Genomic DNA, 17,792 nt, shown 5'->3' on the forward strand with positions numbered 1-17,792 from the left:
CTTCTCCCCAGGAAGAACCTGTCTTACCATGTGTACTCCCATAAACATTAAATATCTTCCAGGCAGTAATTCTCACAGCAAATAGGATATTTTATTAGCTTTTATGTTAAAATAGCATTAGGTGATGGATGATTGATCCTGCTAAGAAATACATTCAGGTACTTCCTAAAATCTGCATAGTAAGCTGATGCAAGAGATAAACAGCATAAGGTCCTATACAAATTGCTTACTACTTCACTCAGTAGATGCAAATTATTGCTTTTAATGGCTCGTCAAGCATGGAAAGGGTTATAGAGGCCATAATGTCCCAAACTAGGCCAGAGAGCCCAATCCCGATTCTACTTGAAAATGACCAGGACAGAGGGCTGAACTCTTCAGCACATTATACTCTGTTGGACATGTGCACCCATGCACCACCTCACCAATCTCCATGAGGCTGTTCTCTACAGCCCCTCCAAAGCACATGGCTTTATTTCTGAGAACTGTATTACAAAAAGTGAGTTGTGAAAACATCTTCATTCAGTGAAAACGTGTTACGCATTTTTTTTAATTTTTTTTTTTTTTAGTGAAAGAAGCAGTTCTGGTTAAGTGAAGAAAGGATGGATCACTATCAATGCTTTCCTAGAAAATCTTGGTTAAGGTGTTTTGTTGTTTCTATTTCTGCCCAGCAGCAGTAATCAAACTGCCCATTTATGTAGTGTAGGTAGATCTTTGTTTATTCAAACAAATGAAAGACCTAAGTAAACTGGCTGTTATCGACTTCCCTGGTGCTGCAGGGCCCGGTTCCTCTTCTCATCCTTCCCATTCATCCAACACCATGATTACAGTGCTCACTATGAGTGTGAGAAACACAAATTAAAGCCTCTGCTGCCCAATATAACACAGGTTGAGAGGTTTGGGCACATAGAGGGTACCACATTTTTGCCAGAAAGGATTTAAGGACTGATTCTCAGTCTCTTCTGTTGAAGATGCTTTATACTGGATAGAAAAGGAAGGTACTATTTGGAGCCTTGTTTTCCTCCACAGGAAGGGACCTCAAGTGTCTAGTTTCCAGGGTCAATATGCTGGCTGTAGAACTGCTGGAGAGAAGTTGCTCTACCACCTCTTCTCCTGATGCTGCTTACTGTCAGAGCTCATTCTAAAAAGCAGGCAATTAAAATATCTGCTGGATTGGACCCAGTAGATGAGACAGAAATGAGAATGCTTACTCCGTAGGCTCTGACAAGGTTAAGTATTTTTCTTTTGAGTGCTGTCAATATTTTAGTAGGTCTGGCATGCCAGAAGCGAATATTTTTATATAGCAATAGAACATTTATTGATTAACATCATTAATAACTGAGTAAGAATCCTGAAGACTTACATTTTAGGTATATGTACTTTAAAGTAAAGTAGGTGCCCAAGAACTTCCGCAGACTCAGTTCTAAGCTAAGAGGTTTTATCGTGCGAGTAATCTTTAAAATACTAATTAAGAAATGCTGTAAGTATGTTTGTGCAAGCCTGCAAACAATAGGCAGCAATATAATATCTCTAAAAGACAACTAAGAAATAGATATTGTTAGTTTATGTATAATTGCTAATTATTTGCACATGATCACAAAAAAATACTTTACTATGATAAAATACTGTATGTTTAGAAGGAATGCCTCTACTGATTTCCTTGGTACAAAGGCAGTCAGCTTTGAAAATAAATTGCTGGACCTGAATAGCAGCACTTCTGTTCTTTCCTTCTCAGCACCTTGGTAGACACTGAAGTTTTAACTGATCATAAAGCATTGGAAAGAACAATGGATTTAAAAGAACTGAAGAAGTGTGACATGATATGCACCAGCCCTAGCTTGATGTCATCTAGGAGTACATTTATCTTCCTGATATATGCTAATTTGCAGAATCTATTTTAGAAACAGTCTTGTCAAAGGAAGATTTTTCATGTTTCTTGTAGTTAGAACAGGGAAGAACTACCTCAAACAGCACTAATCAATTAATTCAATTTTTACATCTGCATATTGCCAGAAAATTGACAGGTTTTTTTTGTTAATTGCATTGTTACGGAATGTAGATTAATTCACAGAGATGTGACATGACAAAAGAAAGAAGTTATGGGATAAAGGATCTGCTTTAACTGTTTGAATTAAGACGCATATATACACACTAAATAGCATTTACATCCCTTGGACCAAATTATTTTCCTTTCACCTAACCAAAGTAAACAACACATGTTGTGCAGACTGATTTTCTCAGCTGTCCTCTCAAATGCAAGTTTCAGGCATGGTATCCATACAGAACACCATACTGATACAACAGGAGATGCAATCTATACAAGTTTAATTAAATTGATACATGCATGCACTAACCCCATTCCAACAGTGACTAGAACAAGGCTGGGATCCAGCCTTTCCACTCCCAGCTAATTGTTTTTATCATTAGACCACCTAAGCCCATTCTTGGACTTTCCTCTTTTCTTCTGCTCAATATCTCATTACTCCAGGCAAAGCAGAACACCTTTACCCAGATAAATTGAGGGAGTCCTAGTGAGACAGGGGAAAAACAGAGAAAAATCTCCTTAGAAGGGGAACAATAGGTATAAAGGATTTGTAGAAAAGTGCTCATCCTGGCTGAGCAGTAAGCTTTAGCAAACTAATCAATACATCTCTATCAACAAATTAGAGAAAGTCAAGGCAGAGGAGACACAAGCACTGCCAATCTCTGCTAATCTTGTGGCATGCACCTTGGTACAATCTCAACCTGTGCCACACAGTGGCCTCCCAGACAGTGTCCCTGACCTGGGGCTGTTCCTCGCAGACGGGACGGACGAAGCTCTCCAGCTCAGGAGGGCAGCACGCTGAGCTGTGTCCTGATTGCTGTGCCACACTGTGGGGCCTGGCCTGGCCTGGTCGCTAAGGTAGATGTAGTCTATTCCTACCCACTAAACACTTCCCTACTTTAGATGTCTCTGCTCATGCACTGAGTGAGTCATTAAAGTATGTAGGGGTTATTATTGCTTAAGAAAAGTTTGGTGCCTATTGCTCTTAGCACTTTTTATTTTTTTCCTGCACAAGAGTTAGGATAATCTAAACATTGAACTTAAGCACGTAGAGGGGCAATTAGGTAGGATTTAAGATGGGTCCATTATGACCTATGCCTATTATATATTGAAGCTAGACTTATATAAGAAAAAGCACTACAAGCACTAACAGCACTCATTGCACACCATATGCTTGCCAAAGGAGTCTTAACTGGAGGCTCTTTGAAACTACAACTCACAGCCTTGCCCACGCTGGGTTTGCATCCATAGTTCTCTTCTGGTTTATCCTGGTCCTTGCAGACTTGCATACATCTTTTACAAGAATCTTGTAATAGTTTTCTCAACATGAATGCCCCAGTAAAGTGTGACAAGGATTGTACTATAGATAATCATTATTATAAAAGGATAGTATGCATAACAAATGATGCATATTAGCTCTTCAGAGGGAATGCTAGGGTAAACTGAATTCAAGCGTATGTGTTATTCATGCTAGAGATGAGACATCTCAGTATATGTGGAACAACTTTCAAAAAGTAAAAATAGGCTTTCAAAGAAATGCAGATAAATTTAGGTAACCAAAAGTAGCCATTAATTTCTCTTTGTTGTATTTCACAATACACATGCATTAGCTATATTGCAATAACATTAATTGTATTGTGACCCCAGTAAGACTAATTTTCAGCTCATAAACAGCAGACAAATTCCATATCTGAAACTTTAATCTCCTAATTCCTAAATGCATTTTGTTTACAACCCTAGTATACTAACGGCATGTAAATCAACTAATACTGTGTAATACTTGTTGATAAAATCCTACAATTAAAAACATAACACGACTGAATGCAGGTTATAGAGAGCATTTGAACTGTTTTCCCATTGCTGCCTGAGGCATCACAGGAATTCCCAGGACAATCAGTTATCCTCGCTAATCAGGGTGACCAGTAATTGCTCATTGTTTCTTTTCACTTCCTTCTTTAACATGTGTAGTTCTGATACAGACCTCATATGTGACCATCACATCACATCACACACCTGTTGACACTGAGGACGTCACTTTAAATGGTGAAAAATTGTTCCAAAAACAAATGACCTACTGCTTGCAAAAAAGCACACTGCTAAACAGCATTCCTTTTTGTTTCTCCTCCTCACTCCCGACTGCCCTAGGTGGCTTTTCCATGGCAGGAAAGCCTTTTGTTTAGTGAGTTCATTTCAGTGGAAAAGCATTTAAATAAATTTTCTTCTACTGCTACCCAACCTTTGAATTCCAGGCCAATACAAATGTATAATGACAAGATGGCAGAGAATCTTCTATCAAAAACAGGACCTGCCATAAAATACATATCCACAAAGACTTTAACGTCAATAAAACTGGTAATGTGTAGACAGACTCTTCAAATTCAGTTAGTTCTGTCAAGTACTAAGCACTTTTAGTGTATCTTTAGATCTTTCAGAAGAAGACGCTTTCCAACACCAAAGTTATTTATTTAATATATCTTATTTTCTTACTCTTTTCTGCTACCTGATATTTTGGATCACCTATGGCTGTCACCTATTCTGTATGCTTTGGTCTTCTCCTTCCACCTAGAGTCATTGAAGTGTTGAATAGAAGCCAAAATCCTGAGTGTTTTGGTGTATCGCTATGCAATTTCCTTTTTTAGTTAATTTTTATTATAGTAAAGCACCTTACTTAAAATAAGATCTTATTAAAAGCATACTAAAATTGTAATACTCCTACAGAGTCACTTCTAATTTCATAAGGAATACAATACTAATAAATGTAAAGTCATTACTTCCAGAAACATAAAATTAGTCAGATTTTCATACGGAATGGTATGGAAGTACTTGCTTGTCTTTTATTATAACAAGTACATTATTACAGAGCATTTGCAGCATGTTGCATATATGCATTTTACATCCATATCACACATCGCCTTTAAAAACATCTCTAATTTATTAATAGAACACTTGCTGCCCCTGTTTCTTCTTTTTCTCTCAGTTTTCTCTTTATGCAATGGATGCAACAATTATGCCACCTCACATCAAAGTAAGGACACCTTACTGGCAGCACTTCTCTATGGCTGAACACAAGTCTAGAGATCTTTAAAAAATTAGTTCTGAATGGTCACTGCAGACACTGGAAATCCAACACAGTATTAGGTATTTAGGTGGCAGTACTTTCCCCTATCAGAGTGATTTAGGTAACTTCATGTATTTATTTATCTAGGCATTATCCTTACAAAATACTCTATTTAAATATTTAAAAATAAAACCATTATATACTTCATTGTAAAATGGATTATTGCATGTAGAAACTACTGCAGGAATAGGAGACCATGTTTCTCACACAGTAATTTGACCAAAAGGCTATGCTGTCACCTTTTCTCTCAGGCCTAATGAACCAAGAATTTGTCACATGATGAATAATTCCAACAGGAAAGGGTGAAACACACAGGCCTCAGACAGGTAAGCTGAAAAGGAAAGTACTAAAGGAGATGAGGATGATAATTTGAAACCCTATATGCACAGAGGACAGCAGATCTGAGTTTCTCATCCCTGAGTGAATACTTTAACCACTCTGTCTCCTGCACAATGGATAATTCCTCTTCCACCAATTATTCTTTTTTACGAAAGCCATGAGTTTATTTTCATAAGGCAAGCTCCAGCACTGTGTTTCAGGAGTATTGTGTGCACGTCTATTGGATCTGGGCAGAGAACAAAGGGAGAGGACCATTAAAGAGATGGGGTGTCACTTAGTTGCCTACGGTCTACTGCCATTATATTAATATGCACTTTGGTGCTCCCTGCCTGGCCTTCAGCTAGAGTATCCAAGACTTCTACATTGGGCTAGCTAGTCTGACATGGGGTCTGTAAACAACCTGAGCTTTTCCAGAGTGTCAGCTTAAGAGTGGGCAAGGTGGAATCACAGAAGAATGCAAGCCAGAGGTCACCTCTGGAGGTCACCCAGTCCTACCTCTTACTCACAGCAGGGTTAGCTTGGCTGGAACTTAGATGAAGGTGATCAGGCTCTTGTCCAAGTGGAATTTTAATACCTCTGAGTAAGGCAAGTCAACAGCCTTCCCAGGCAATCTGTTCCCATGGTTATCCAGTCTAACAGTGGTGTTTTTCCTCTCCTTCTATCCAGTTGCACTTTGCCTCACTGCAGCCTATGACCGTTGCCTCTTGCTCTTTTGCTGTGTAACCCTGAGAAGAGCCTGGCTTCCTCTTGTCTCTAGCCCTCCTAGTGGCAGGCAGAAATTAGAAGCCTCCTTTTAGCCCTCTCTTCTGCAGGTTAAACAAACAGAACTTCTTCAGCCTCACGTGCTCCTTCTCCCTGACCGTCTTCATGGCTCCCTGTGGGAGTGTCCCCAGTTTGCTCATTGTTCTGTCTTACTGGAGGGGCAAGGCTTGACACAGTATTCCAGATGCAGCCTCCTAGGAGTGGAATAACGCAGCCCGGTATGCTATTAGCCCTCATTGCCACAAGGGTACACTGCAGATATATGTTCAAGTAGTCCACCAGTGTGGCAGACGCCACTTCTTCTGCAGACCTGTCACAAGAAAGATAGAGATCTAGCTCCTTTTTTTTTTTCTTTGCCACTAAGTGCCATAGGGAATCTTGTTACATTTAAGAAATACCGTTACACTTGAAATGACTAGGATTTTAGATGTACTTAATTATCCAAATTCTCCAATAGATTCTAGTCACAAGAAATGTCAGCTATTTAAAGCTAACCTACAAATTCATCTAGCATTAACCAATTCTGACAATTCGATCTTCTTTATACTTTAGAGGAAGGAAGCACAGAACTGTCCTCACCTTTAGCAATAAGTATTATCTTCACATTATCATCCAATGACTTACGTTAATTCTTACTACACCATATGAACAAAAATATGCTTGGGATTTCAAATTTACTGAAGACTGAAAGTTGAGAAGGTTATACAGTATTTAATAATTCCTTTTTTTTCACTTACTCCCATTGAAATAAACAGAAAATTGAGCTATTCAGGTGAGTAATTGCTCTCTGATGAGACATAGGTATCCATTATCTGATTCCTTTTCCAAATAAAAATTTATTTCCCAAACATTAGCCTTTTTTTTTTTTTTTTTCCAGAGCTAAGCTCTGTAAACTTATATGCATATTGCTTTTCTCTTCTTCTAGACAGAGAGAGAGGAGAAGTGACAGCACAGGATTCAAATTCCCCTGACCAGGTTAAACTTCCCCTTAACTGTGATGCTGGCATATTTAAGCAAGTTGGCAATGCAGATTAACTTCTAGAGGGTCTTTAAAGTCTGGTTTAAGTCAGCATTGCTGACCCTGAACATTATCACATATTTCTTCTTAAGTTTATCATATTTGGTGACAGGGTGTGTAAATCTCGCTGTGTTAAGCACCTTACATCAATGGGTTTTTTTGGCAGAAAAGTATACTTTTCATTTGAGTCTAAATATTAAACTAAAGCTGTAATGACTAAATTACTTTTTTTTTCATAAATAAGTTTTCATAGTGATATGCTTAGCTAGTTTTAAATTAAATGTACAGTGATTTGCTACTTACTTTTTTCTGCGATTTGTTTAAATTCTTTTCAATATTACATCCATTTAAATACACAATTGTCTCACAAAAAGATTAACAGCATACGCATTTAATATAAAACAAAACATAACTGTGAATCAAACCAGGAAATTAGAGAAGAGGATCTGTTTAGAAGTCCGTAGGAAGTTTTAGCAGCCACTTGTCATTCTCTAAATTTTGCTTGATCTGAGTCAACTAAATTTCACTTTAAAATAAAACTAGCATTTATGTTTTGATATGATCAGATTCATGGATACCTAATTTTTATACTTCCGGAAGTAAAAATCCCTACTTTAATACCCTTGGAACAAATATTGTAAATTCTTGATCATAGGAAGACTTAATCACCTCAAAAATACTTCAATGAAGTTTCCAATTTATCTTTCTATTAATTACTCCTATGCTGTATCTTTCCTTCTTATAACCCAGTTGGAGAGCAATTAAAGTTGTGCAAATAATCATCTTCCTGCAGTACAAAGATCTTCAAGAAATATGTCCTGGCTTTTATCTTAAAGATAAAAAGTAACTTATTTGGACAAAAATGGAGTTTTTAATGAAAGCCTTCTGGGAAAAATAAAAGCTAAATGATTTTACAATGTCATTAATTAAGTCGAGTTTACGAAACTGGCTTCAGGGTTTTCCATGTAAAAACATCATCAAACTCTTCTTGCATACATCATGCTTCATTAACACTGTTCTCTTCCTATTATGCCTCTGATGAAAAAATACCATCACTTGAAAATGAAATGTCAAAGTGCTGAGACGAAAACTAGAAATTATTTGACATCGGAAAGTAGCAGTTTATAGACGGCAATTAATGCTAATGAAGCAATATATTAGGGATTGACATCTGTTTCCTTAGAATGTTGTTCTAGCTTGAAAAAAGAGGGGTGGGATAGCACAAATAGTCTCATTGTAACAGCTGTTCAGATTAATGTGATGGACCTGAAAACAGTCTCTAGGCAGAGTTTTGACTGTAATTATGTTTCAGGCTACATAAAGCATTTTGACTTTTACCATATTCCCATGCTTTCTGAGTGGTGCTGATTTCATATTTTCAAAGTGCAGAACAGCTTCATAATACAGCTGGGGCAAGCTCCATGGTACCTACTCTCCTCAAATCAGATGGGCTTCATCCTTCTAGGGAGAGCAAGAGGACTATAGCCCATAAGTTGGCAGGGCTGATCAGGAGGGCTTTAAACTAGGTTTGAAGGGGGAAGGGATTGAAACTGGGCTCTCCAAAGACGAGATGAAAGATGGAAAGCCTGAATTAAGAGTGAAACCAGCAGCCCACTTGAAGTGCATGTACACTAATGCACGCAGTATGGGCAACAAACAAGAGGAGCTGGAAGCCATCGTGCAGCAGGAAAGCTATGACATGATTGCCATCACAGAAACATGGTGGGATGACTCTCATGACTGGAGTGCTGCTATGTGTGGCTACAAGCTCTTCAGAAAAGATAGGCAGGGTAGGAGAGGTGGAGGGGTGGCTTTGTATGTTAGAGAGTCACTTGACTCTGTTAAACTTGAGGTCAGCAGTGACAAGGTTGAGTGCCTGTGGACCAGAATCAGAGGGAAGTCCAACAAGGCTGACATCCTCGTGGGTGTCTGTTATAGACCACCCAACCAGGATGATGAAGGAGATGAATTATTCTACAAGCAGCTGGCAGATGTCTCAAAATCGACGGCCCTTGTTCTTGTGGGTGACTTTAACCTGCCGGATATCTGCTGGGAGCTCAATACTGCACAGAAGAGGCAGTCTAGGAAGTTCCTAGAGTGTATAGAGGACAATTTCCTTCATCAGCTGGTAAATGAGCCTACCAGAGGCAAGACCCCGCTAGACCTACTGTTTACAAACAGAGAAGGGCTGGTGGGAGATGTAGTGGTTGGAGGCCGCCTGGGGCATAGTGACCATGAAATAATAGAATTCTCAATACTCAGAGATGCAAGGAAAACCATTAACAAAACCTCTACGCTGGACTTCCGGAGGGAAGATTTTTGCCTATTCAGAAGTCTAGTTCAGAGCATACCCTGGGAAACAATGCTTAAAAACAAGGGGGCCCAGGAGGGTTGGACATGCTTCAAGCAGGAGGTTTTGAGTGCACAGGAACAGGCTATACCAGTGTGCCGAAAGGCTAGCCGGTGGGGAAGACAACCGGCTTGGCTAAACAGGGAGATTCTGAATGAAATCAGGAATAAAAAGAGACTTTACCGACTGTGGAAAAAAGGGCTGGCTACTTATGAAGAATTTATGGAAATAGCTAGATCATGCAGAAAAAAAATCAGGGAAACAAAAGTGCAATTTGAAGTTAATTTGGCCAATTCTGTCAGGGATAATAAAAAGTCCTTCTTCAAATATGTTAACAACAAAAGGAGGGGCAAGGAAAATCTCCATTCTCTGTTGGACTCTGAGGGAAATATAGTTAACAAAGATGAGGAGAAAGCTGAGGTACTTAATACCTACTTTACCTCAGTTTTTACCAGTAAGACAGGTGGGCCTCAGGACAACTCATGTCTGGAGGTGGTTGACAGAGATAAGAACCCAAATAGGCCCCTTGTATTCCAGGAGGAAATAGTTGGTGATTTACTGAGCCATCTGGATCCTCACAAGTCAATGGGACCAGATGGGATCCATCCTAGGGTGATGAGGGAGCTAGCAGAAGAACTTGCCAAGCCTCTCTCCATCATCTTCCAACAGTCCTGGCTCACTGGGGAGGTCCCATATGATTGGAAATTGGCCAATGTTACCCCAGTCCACAAAAAGGGCTGCAAAGCTGACCCTGGCAACTACAGGCCTGTCAGCCTGACCTCAGTGCCTGGCAGGATTATGGAGCAGATCATCCTGAACGGAATCACACAGCACCTTCAGGATGGACAAGGGATCAGACCCAGCCAGCATGGGTTTAGGAGAGGCAGGTCCCGTCTGACCAACCTGATCTCCTTTTATGATCAGATAACTCACCTGGTGGATGAGGGGAAAGCTGTGGATGTGGTCTATCTGGACTTCAGCAAGGCCTTTGACACTGTCTCCCATAATATACTCCTGCAAAAGCTGGTAGCCCATGGCTTGGACAAGTGTACTCTACGCTGGGTTAAGAACTGGCTGGAGGGCCGTGCCCAGAGAGTGCTGGTGAATGGGGCTGCATCTAGCTGGCGGCCAGTCACTAGTGGTGTTCCCCAGGGGTCGGTGTTGGGTCCAGTCCTATTTAACATCTTTATTGACGATTTAGATGAAGGGATTGAGACCATCATCAGCAAATTTGCTGATGACACCAAGTTGGGAGGGAGTGTCGACCTGCTGGAAGGCAGGAGGGCTCTGCAGAGGGATCTGGACAGACTGGAAAAATGGGCTGATTCCAATGGGATGAAGTTCAATAAGGCCAAGTGCCGGGTGCTGCACTTTGGTCACAACAACCCCCTGCAGCGCTACAGGCTGGGCGCAGAGTGGCTGGAGAGCAGTCAGACAGAAAGGGACCTGGGGGTACTAATTGACAGGAAGCTCAACATGAGCCATCAGTGTGCCCAGGTGGCCAAAAAGGCCAATGGTATCCTGTCCTGTATCAAAAATAGCGTGGTCAGCAGGACAAGAGAAGTGATCCTTCCCCTGTACTCTGCATTGGTGAGGCCACACCTGGAGTATTGTGTTCAGTTCTGGGCCCCTCAGTTCAGGAAAGACATTGAAGTGCTGGAGCGAGTCCAGAGAAGAGCAACAAGACTGGTGAAGGGACTTGAGCATAAGACCTATGGGGAGAGGCTGAGGGAGCTGGGGTTGTTTAGTCTAGAGAAAAGGAGGCTTAGAGGTGACCTCATCACTCTCTATAACTACCTGAAGGGAAGTTATAGCCAGGTGGGGATTGGTCTCTTCTCCCAGGCTGTTAGCAATAGGACAAGGGGGCATGGGATTAAACTCTGCCAGGGGAAATTTAGGCTGGATATTAGAAAGAAATTCTTTACAGAGAGAGTGGTCAGGCATTGGAATGGCCTGCCCAGGGAGGTGGTGGACTCGCCGTCCCTGGAGGTTTTTAAACTGAGATTGGACATGGCACTTAGTGCCATGATCTAATAAACGGACTAGAGTTGGACCAAGGGTTGGACTCGATGATCTCTGAGGTCTTTTCCAACCCAGTCGATTCTGTGATTCTGTGGATCTAAAAACTGATGTTACTGTTCCTTGGTGTAAATGATTGAACTAGAAAAGGGCCAGCAGCCCACTGTATGGGATCTATTCTCACAGACCTTGCATGACTTTGGAAGACTCTTTGTGCATGTGGTGGTGCTGGTTTTGTTTGTTTTAAATTTTTGTTGTTGTTGTGTCTTCTTTTTTTTTCTGTTTTGTTTTGGTTTTTCTCCTGAAAAAGACATATTTCAAGCAGAACTTAGGGTCTTCTGTAAGTTGAAGCTTCCTTACATAATCCTTGAAAAACATATATTTTCAAAAACTGGTCCTACTTTTCAGTAAAAATAGTTGGAAACATGCTGCTTCCTTAATATGAGGCACTGCAACACCATAGCAAAATTTGACTCTATTATATTAATCTGCTGGGAGGCTGTATATGTAAATATACGTTTGCTTAGATGAAGAGTCATTTACTGTTTGATATCAATGTTGTTCTTAAGTATTTGAAAACTAACTATATAGTCTATATGTTTCTTTTATACATATTATATATTTGTTATCATTCATTATTGAAAAAGTTTGATAATGTTTTAAATTAAGTTGCTTTTATGACCCAGGGTATAAATCAGAGTTGCTACATTTCTTTTTTATTCTAGGATTGAATAAGGCTTTGAAGCGGTAAGAACAGGAATCTTGGACGATAGTTAGCAGCTTTCTTCAACCGCTTGCTTGGATTATCAAAGAAAGTTCTAGACATTTCAGTTTTGAAGGCTGATGAGCAAGCTGTGATAATGACATCTGAATTTTATTCATTATTTTAAAGACAGGAGCTATTCTAATGAAAATAGTTACCATCTGTTCTGTAGACATCCCTGCCTTGCCTATAGGCATCTCTCTCCATGGCTTTCTTAATTCCCTCTGACTCTTCATCCTGAACCTTCCCACATCTGTGCCTTGTTTAGATCCCTTCCTTGCTCTCGGTTGGCCAACACCCTTTTTTGAAGTCCCATTTATCTCAGAAATATTCCCAAAGCAATCACATCCCTGTAATCCCTTAACTAAAAGTCCCTTCTTTTTTTTGCTTTAAATTATTAGTTTAATTATTTCCTTGGTTTTAATATGAATTTCTTTGGTCATATGTGAATTTCAAATTATTTTAAAGAGTAACTCAAAAATGGGCACCTTTGTCATCCAGAGCCAAGTCAAAAAAGAGTAAAGTATGGAATTGGGTTTTTTTTAGCTATTATCCCTATTATTTTGAAAGTATTCTCTTCCTGGCAAGCAGATAAATGCATTTGCATTAAGTGAAGCTGCTGAATGCAGAGTAATTATGGAACGCTGTCCAAAACACAACAAAATCCACAGCATTTTTAAAGAGCTACAATGTCCAGATAACTCCTGCAAGAGGTATGTCATGCAGCTAAACTGAGGAGAATGTAGAGACTTTAAAACAAGAGTGCTTATGGTGGAAGTTGCTCGCATTTTATATCATTTTACTGTATCTGTGATTCATGAGGAAAACCTTTTTCATTCTTGTGTAATATGTGCCTGTTATCCTCATGTGAGGAATTTCATAGAAACTCCTCAAGTAAAGATTAGTTTCACATCTCCCTTGTGAATTACTTCTGTTGAAGACTGGGTATTTAAATCACTCTTAGTAACTTATTAAAATATTTTAACAGATCATTTGAATCACAATTTTCCATGAGCTAAAAGGTCTTTTTGTTATGATCTTATGAGTGATACTATATTATATTGTCGCCTTTGGCATGATCCCAAACTTATCTGTACAGCTCCTTCACAATGGCAACTATTCATATTTATAAGATGAATAGAGTATTAAGACATAATTCCAGCATGCTGGCAACTGTGGAAGGCATTCTTTAGCAAAGGCTTGTGCATATGAAGTTTTTAGGACATCTGCTTAAATGTGTTAGTTTCTGGAATACCAGGAAATTAAGAGAGACATACAGATCTTTCTAGCCATGTTCTCCTGTTGCATTTTCCTAGAAAATTATTCACAACTATCAACTGATATTTACACAAGAAAAAGAGTAACTTCTGCAGTGACCTTTTGTACATGACTCTGCAATAAAAAAGTGCTTTAAATATTTACAGAACTAATGCTTAACTGAGAAACTGAAAATATATTGTTGGTTCATATTGAGTGGCAGCTGGACTACTCAAATCTGGCCACAGCAGTAAAAAAAAAATTATGTGCATAGTGCTTTATATCCTCAAATGTTCCTTGCAAATATTCATTACAATGTTTCCAAAACAGTGAACACGGAAAAATCACTTAGACTTACCCACATTTAATCTCCCTGTGACTTCCCCATTTGAATTGCGAGCATTTACAGTCACATTGTGAGTAGACTGGAGAAGCAGTGATGAGTCCTGAAGTGTAGAGCAAAAAAAAAGCAGATATAGCACGGTAATTAGAATTGTTAACAATTTTAAAAATTTAGTCTAGTGTTTATATTAACTCAGTCACTGAAATAGCTTTGCAGCTACAAACCATCCACAGATGTCATCAAATAATTCGGGCAGAAATTTTTTTATTACTTCTACTATATAAGAGTTAAAATAAGAAAAAAAAATATAGACAATACTTTGGGTAAACAATGTCTGTGTTTTTGGCCCAATTAACATGGTTGCTAACATTTTATCATTTGGAAAAAATGTTTAAGTACTAGATTTACTATATTTGAATACACAGTTGTATGACAGACATTTAATTGAAGTGAGACATTTAAGACAGACATTTAATTAAAGTGAGAGTACCCCACTTTGAAAATGTATACTGTCATACTAACTTGGTGAGAAACATGCATTTGCATTCTGCTTCCTCAACGTTCAATGCAGCCTATATGCTTCGGCTTGATTTGGGCAGCTGGCACTGATCTCCTGCCAAGAAAACTCAGACAGTGGGTGATAACGGAAGTGGGACGCTGAGTAGCTCAAAGCTGACTCTAACAGGTGACAGTATAGATTAGAGTGTCACTCTAAATTAAATTGTCTCCCTGTCCTGCACTCAGAAGGATGACAGAAGTATAACAACAGACTAAACAGTGTCACCTGCTTGTCCACATCCCTGCACCACGACTTGAGGCTAACACATCCTGCGCTCTTCCATATCTGGTGTCCCAGTACACAAAACCACCTGCAGGTCACAAAGCAATGGCACTCGCATTCAGTTTAACTCTCCTCACAGGTTGCATCACAGCTGGGACATCTGCAGAGCCTCAGGCCTACTCATTGCTTTGTGCTACTTAAGGAAGCCAGGGCACATCAAGCAGGTGTAGTCAGTATCTTCATTCACCCCTACGACAATCCAGACTAGCTGGGGTAGGCAGTTCAAAATTTCACATCATTCTTAGACTGCAGCCAGCAAGGAATTACTTCACCAAAATATCCCCTGGTGTTAACTCATGACTTGGGTGTTGTGCTTATTCAACTCCTTCCAGGTGATGCAATTTCCATTACATATTCCCAGACCCTCCAACTCAAACTCTCTGTATTTCAGGCCCATTGGAGCCTCTCCAAACTGCTCCTTGTTTTGAAGAGCAGATGAGTAACTGTTTTGAAACTCTGTGCTCTGTCAGACCAGATTTATGGACAGTAGTGAAACAGGCTCACGGCCAGAGATCTGGCAGGGGTCATTTGGAAGTGTCCCAAAAGTTTGTGAGGAGTGCGTTGAGTGGGCTCTTCTTGTGTTTTTCTTCAATTTACCACATTAATTATCTTTAAATGCAGATGATTTTCAGGGAGATCATACTGGCCATTATCTTTACTTGATTTTAAGTATCAGAAAATAACCTGGGGTTAAAAAGGTCTGATCACATTCATTTGGATCGGCCAATTGGGCCACATGAGCAGATCTAAAAAGAGGGGAGGAAGTTTTTTGCAGTACAGGTGCTTTCATACTAAAACATACTTTATATCTAAAGGACAGGAACCTAGTAACCGATAAGAGTGCCTAAGCAGATCTCAGTTTCTTACATGAGGATCAGGTAACATGTGATATGAAGAGAGTATTATCAAGCTGCTTGCAACCTCAGAGGGGATGTTCATTCCTAGATAAATGAGTTTTTAACTACTGGAATCTTCTTAAGATCAGTCTCTTTCACATATATGGCTTCTGGTACTTTTTCTGGACTCAAGAGAGACTATGCAGCACCTTGAAGGGCTAATCACTGAAAATCCCTCCCAAGTCATGTTCCCATCATAATTTAATGCTTAGAGTATAAGAGAACCTGAGAATTCTACGTGTGGAATTTTGCTACAAAACACTTATCTAATAACAGTGATAGAAACAATACACAACTTGGAATCCAACATATGTTTTGTTTTGGTTTGTTTAAAAGGTATCTTACAAGCAGGAAGACAGGCTATCTCAAAAGAAGTCACTAAGTGAGCAAAATATATTGTAAATTATATCAGGAAAAAGTGAAAACTAACAGAATTAACACAAATAATGAAAAGTCTTAGGAAAAAAGTAAGCAGTGTGTCAGATTGAATATTAATGTTAATAAGTTAGTATGAAGTAGAAAAGGAAAGTCAAAGATCAGATAAATATATTACATTTAAGTTCACGTGCTAAATGACCCACAAATCGGGGCATCTTTATTACACTTACTTGTCTGCTGTTGGTTGATTTAGAAAAATAAATTAGTAATTTGTGATATCAAATGGAAGTGCAAATAAACTGTATTCTATACCTGCAGCTTTCACATGTCTGTTGTTGACTAATTAAAATCTAGTAACATATTTATAAATGCCCATCTTTTATCTGTCCACGAATATTTATTAGCTAAGATGCAACAGTGTTGCCCATAACTGTGTGTTGGACTCATAATGAAGGCATAAACTTGTAATAGGCTTCAGAGATGACGCACAGCAAGTAGATTTTCTGCCACGTATTTTCTTAGCACTTTGGAGACCTCATTAGGTGAGAAAAGCTGTGAGGAGACTGCAAGGGGAACACCAGTCAGGCAAGGGAGAAAGCTGCTCTGGTAGCTGTGAGTGCCCTAATTCTTTAACAGACAAACTTAGAAAAAGAAATCATACCAAATAAGCAACTTTATGAGAATAAATACATACATGGCACTCAGGAGATCAAGCTACAGGCAATGAAGCCTCTAGAGAGCTCAAATATTTTTAAAAAGCAGGCAAACAAACAAAAAATCTGATGGATTATCAGTTCATAGGGGGCAGAGATATGCAGTAGCCCGAAGGCTCTAACTAATGCATGCTACTAATGATCACAATGGGTCATTAGACAGCTAAACTTATACTAGATGCTGCCACACCTCTTTGTTCTGATATTCTGCTAAATACATTAAGAGCTGGAACGAATATTAAAAGAACACAAAGTGTAGCTTAACACTGCACAATGATTTTTTGAGACAGGAGGAGTTCTTAAGTATTAGCTATGCTGGTCTTAAAATGTTACATGTCTTATTGGATAAAAAACCTCTAGGGAAAGCCACTAAAAGACATAAATAGTATTCCCACTGCCTACGAGGCAGGAAAGAATACAGCATAAGAAACAAAATGGAAATATAGATTTAGCAATGGAATTTCACCATCTAAGAAGGAGCTGTTCCTGCTACTGGAAATACTGAGTAAGTTTCAGAGATCACCTGGATAATTAAAAACCAATTCAGTTTCTCTCTTTCTTCCTCTAAACACTGTACTTCAATAAAAATCTTCCATACCGTACCCATTCTCAGGGCTATTTTGAAGTTAGTTTGATGTTTCGAAGCTTGATAAATATTTTCTTTCTTTTCATTGATAAATATTTTCTTTGACCAAGTATGTTACTTTTTTTTTAGCCCAATAATAATATTTTCTGTCTATGTAAAAAACATTCAATCCTAAATATTCCCTTTTAGTCTTGTATATTTTGTATACATAAATAAAGATATCATAAGTCTATTGTTCTAGAAGTGACAAAAACTGAACTTATTAGTAAAATTCTAACTTTTCCAAAAAGATCCATTAATTTTAGAGATATTTAAACTATTCTGGAATGGATGAACAAACACAACAAGCAGTTTCATAGGGAAGCCTG

The 17,792-nt window shown here is 38.9% G+C and overlaps 1 protein-coding gene across 3 annotated transcripts in view; it reads right to left on the minus strand.

The window, feature by feature from the left end:
• SGCG (sarcoglycan gamma) overlaps positions 1–17,792 on the minus strand; it is a 137,146-nt gene that overhangs the window by 34,491 nt on the left and 84,863 nt on the right. For all 3 annotated transcript variants that reach the window (XM_082043377.1, XM_082043375.1, XM_082043376.1), the window contains one exon: positions 14,026–14,113. In XM_082043377.1, coding sequence (XP_081899503.1) covers positions 14,026–14,113 — 88 coding nt within the window. The remainder of the gene's footprint in view (positions 1–14,025; positions 14,114–17,792) is intronic.

This window comes from Streptopelia decaocto (genome assembly GCF_964273445.1).
Source record: "Streptopelia decaocto genome assembly, chromosome: 1".
NCBI classification, from domain to species: Eukaryota; Metazoa; Chordata; class Aves; order Columbiformes; family Columbidae; genus Streptopelia; species Streptopelia decaocto.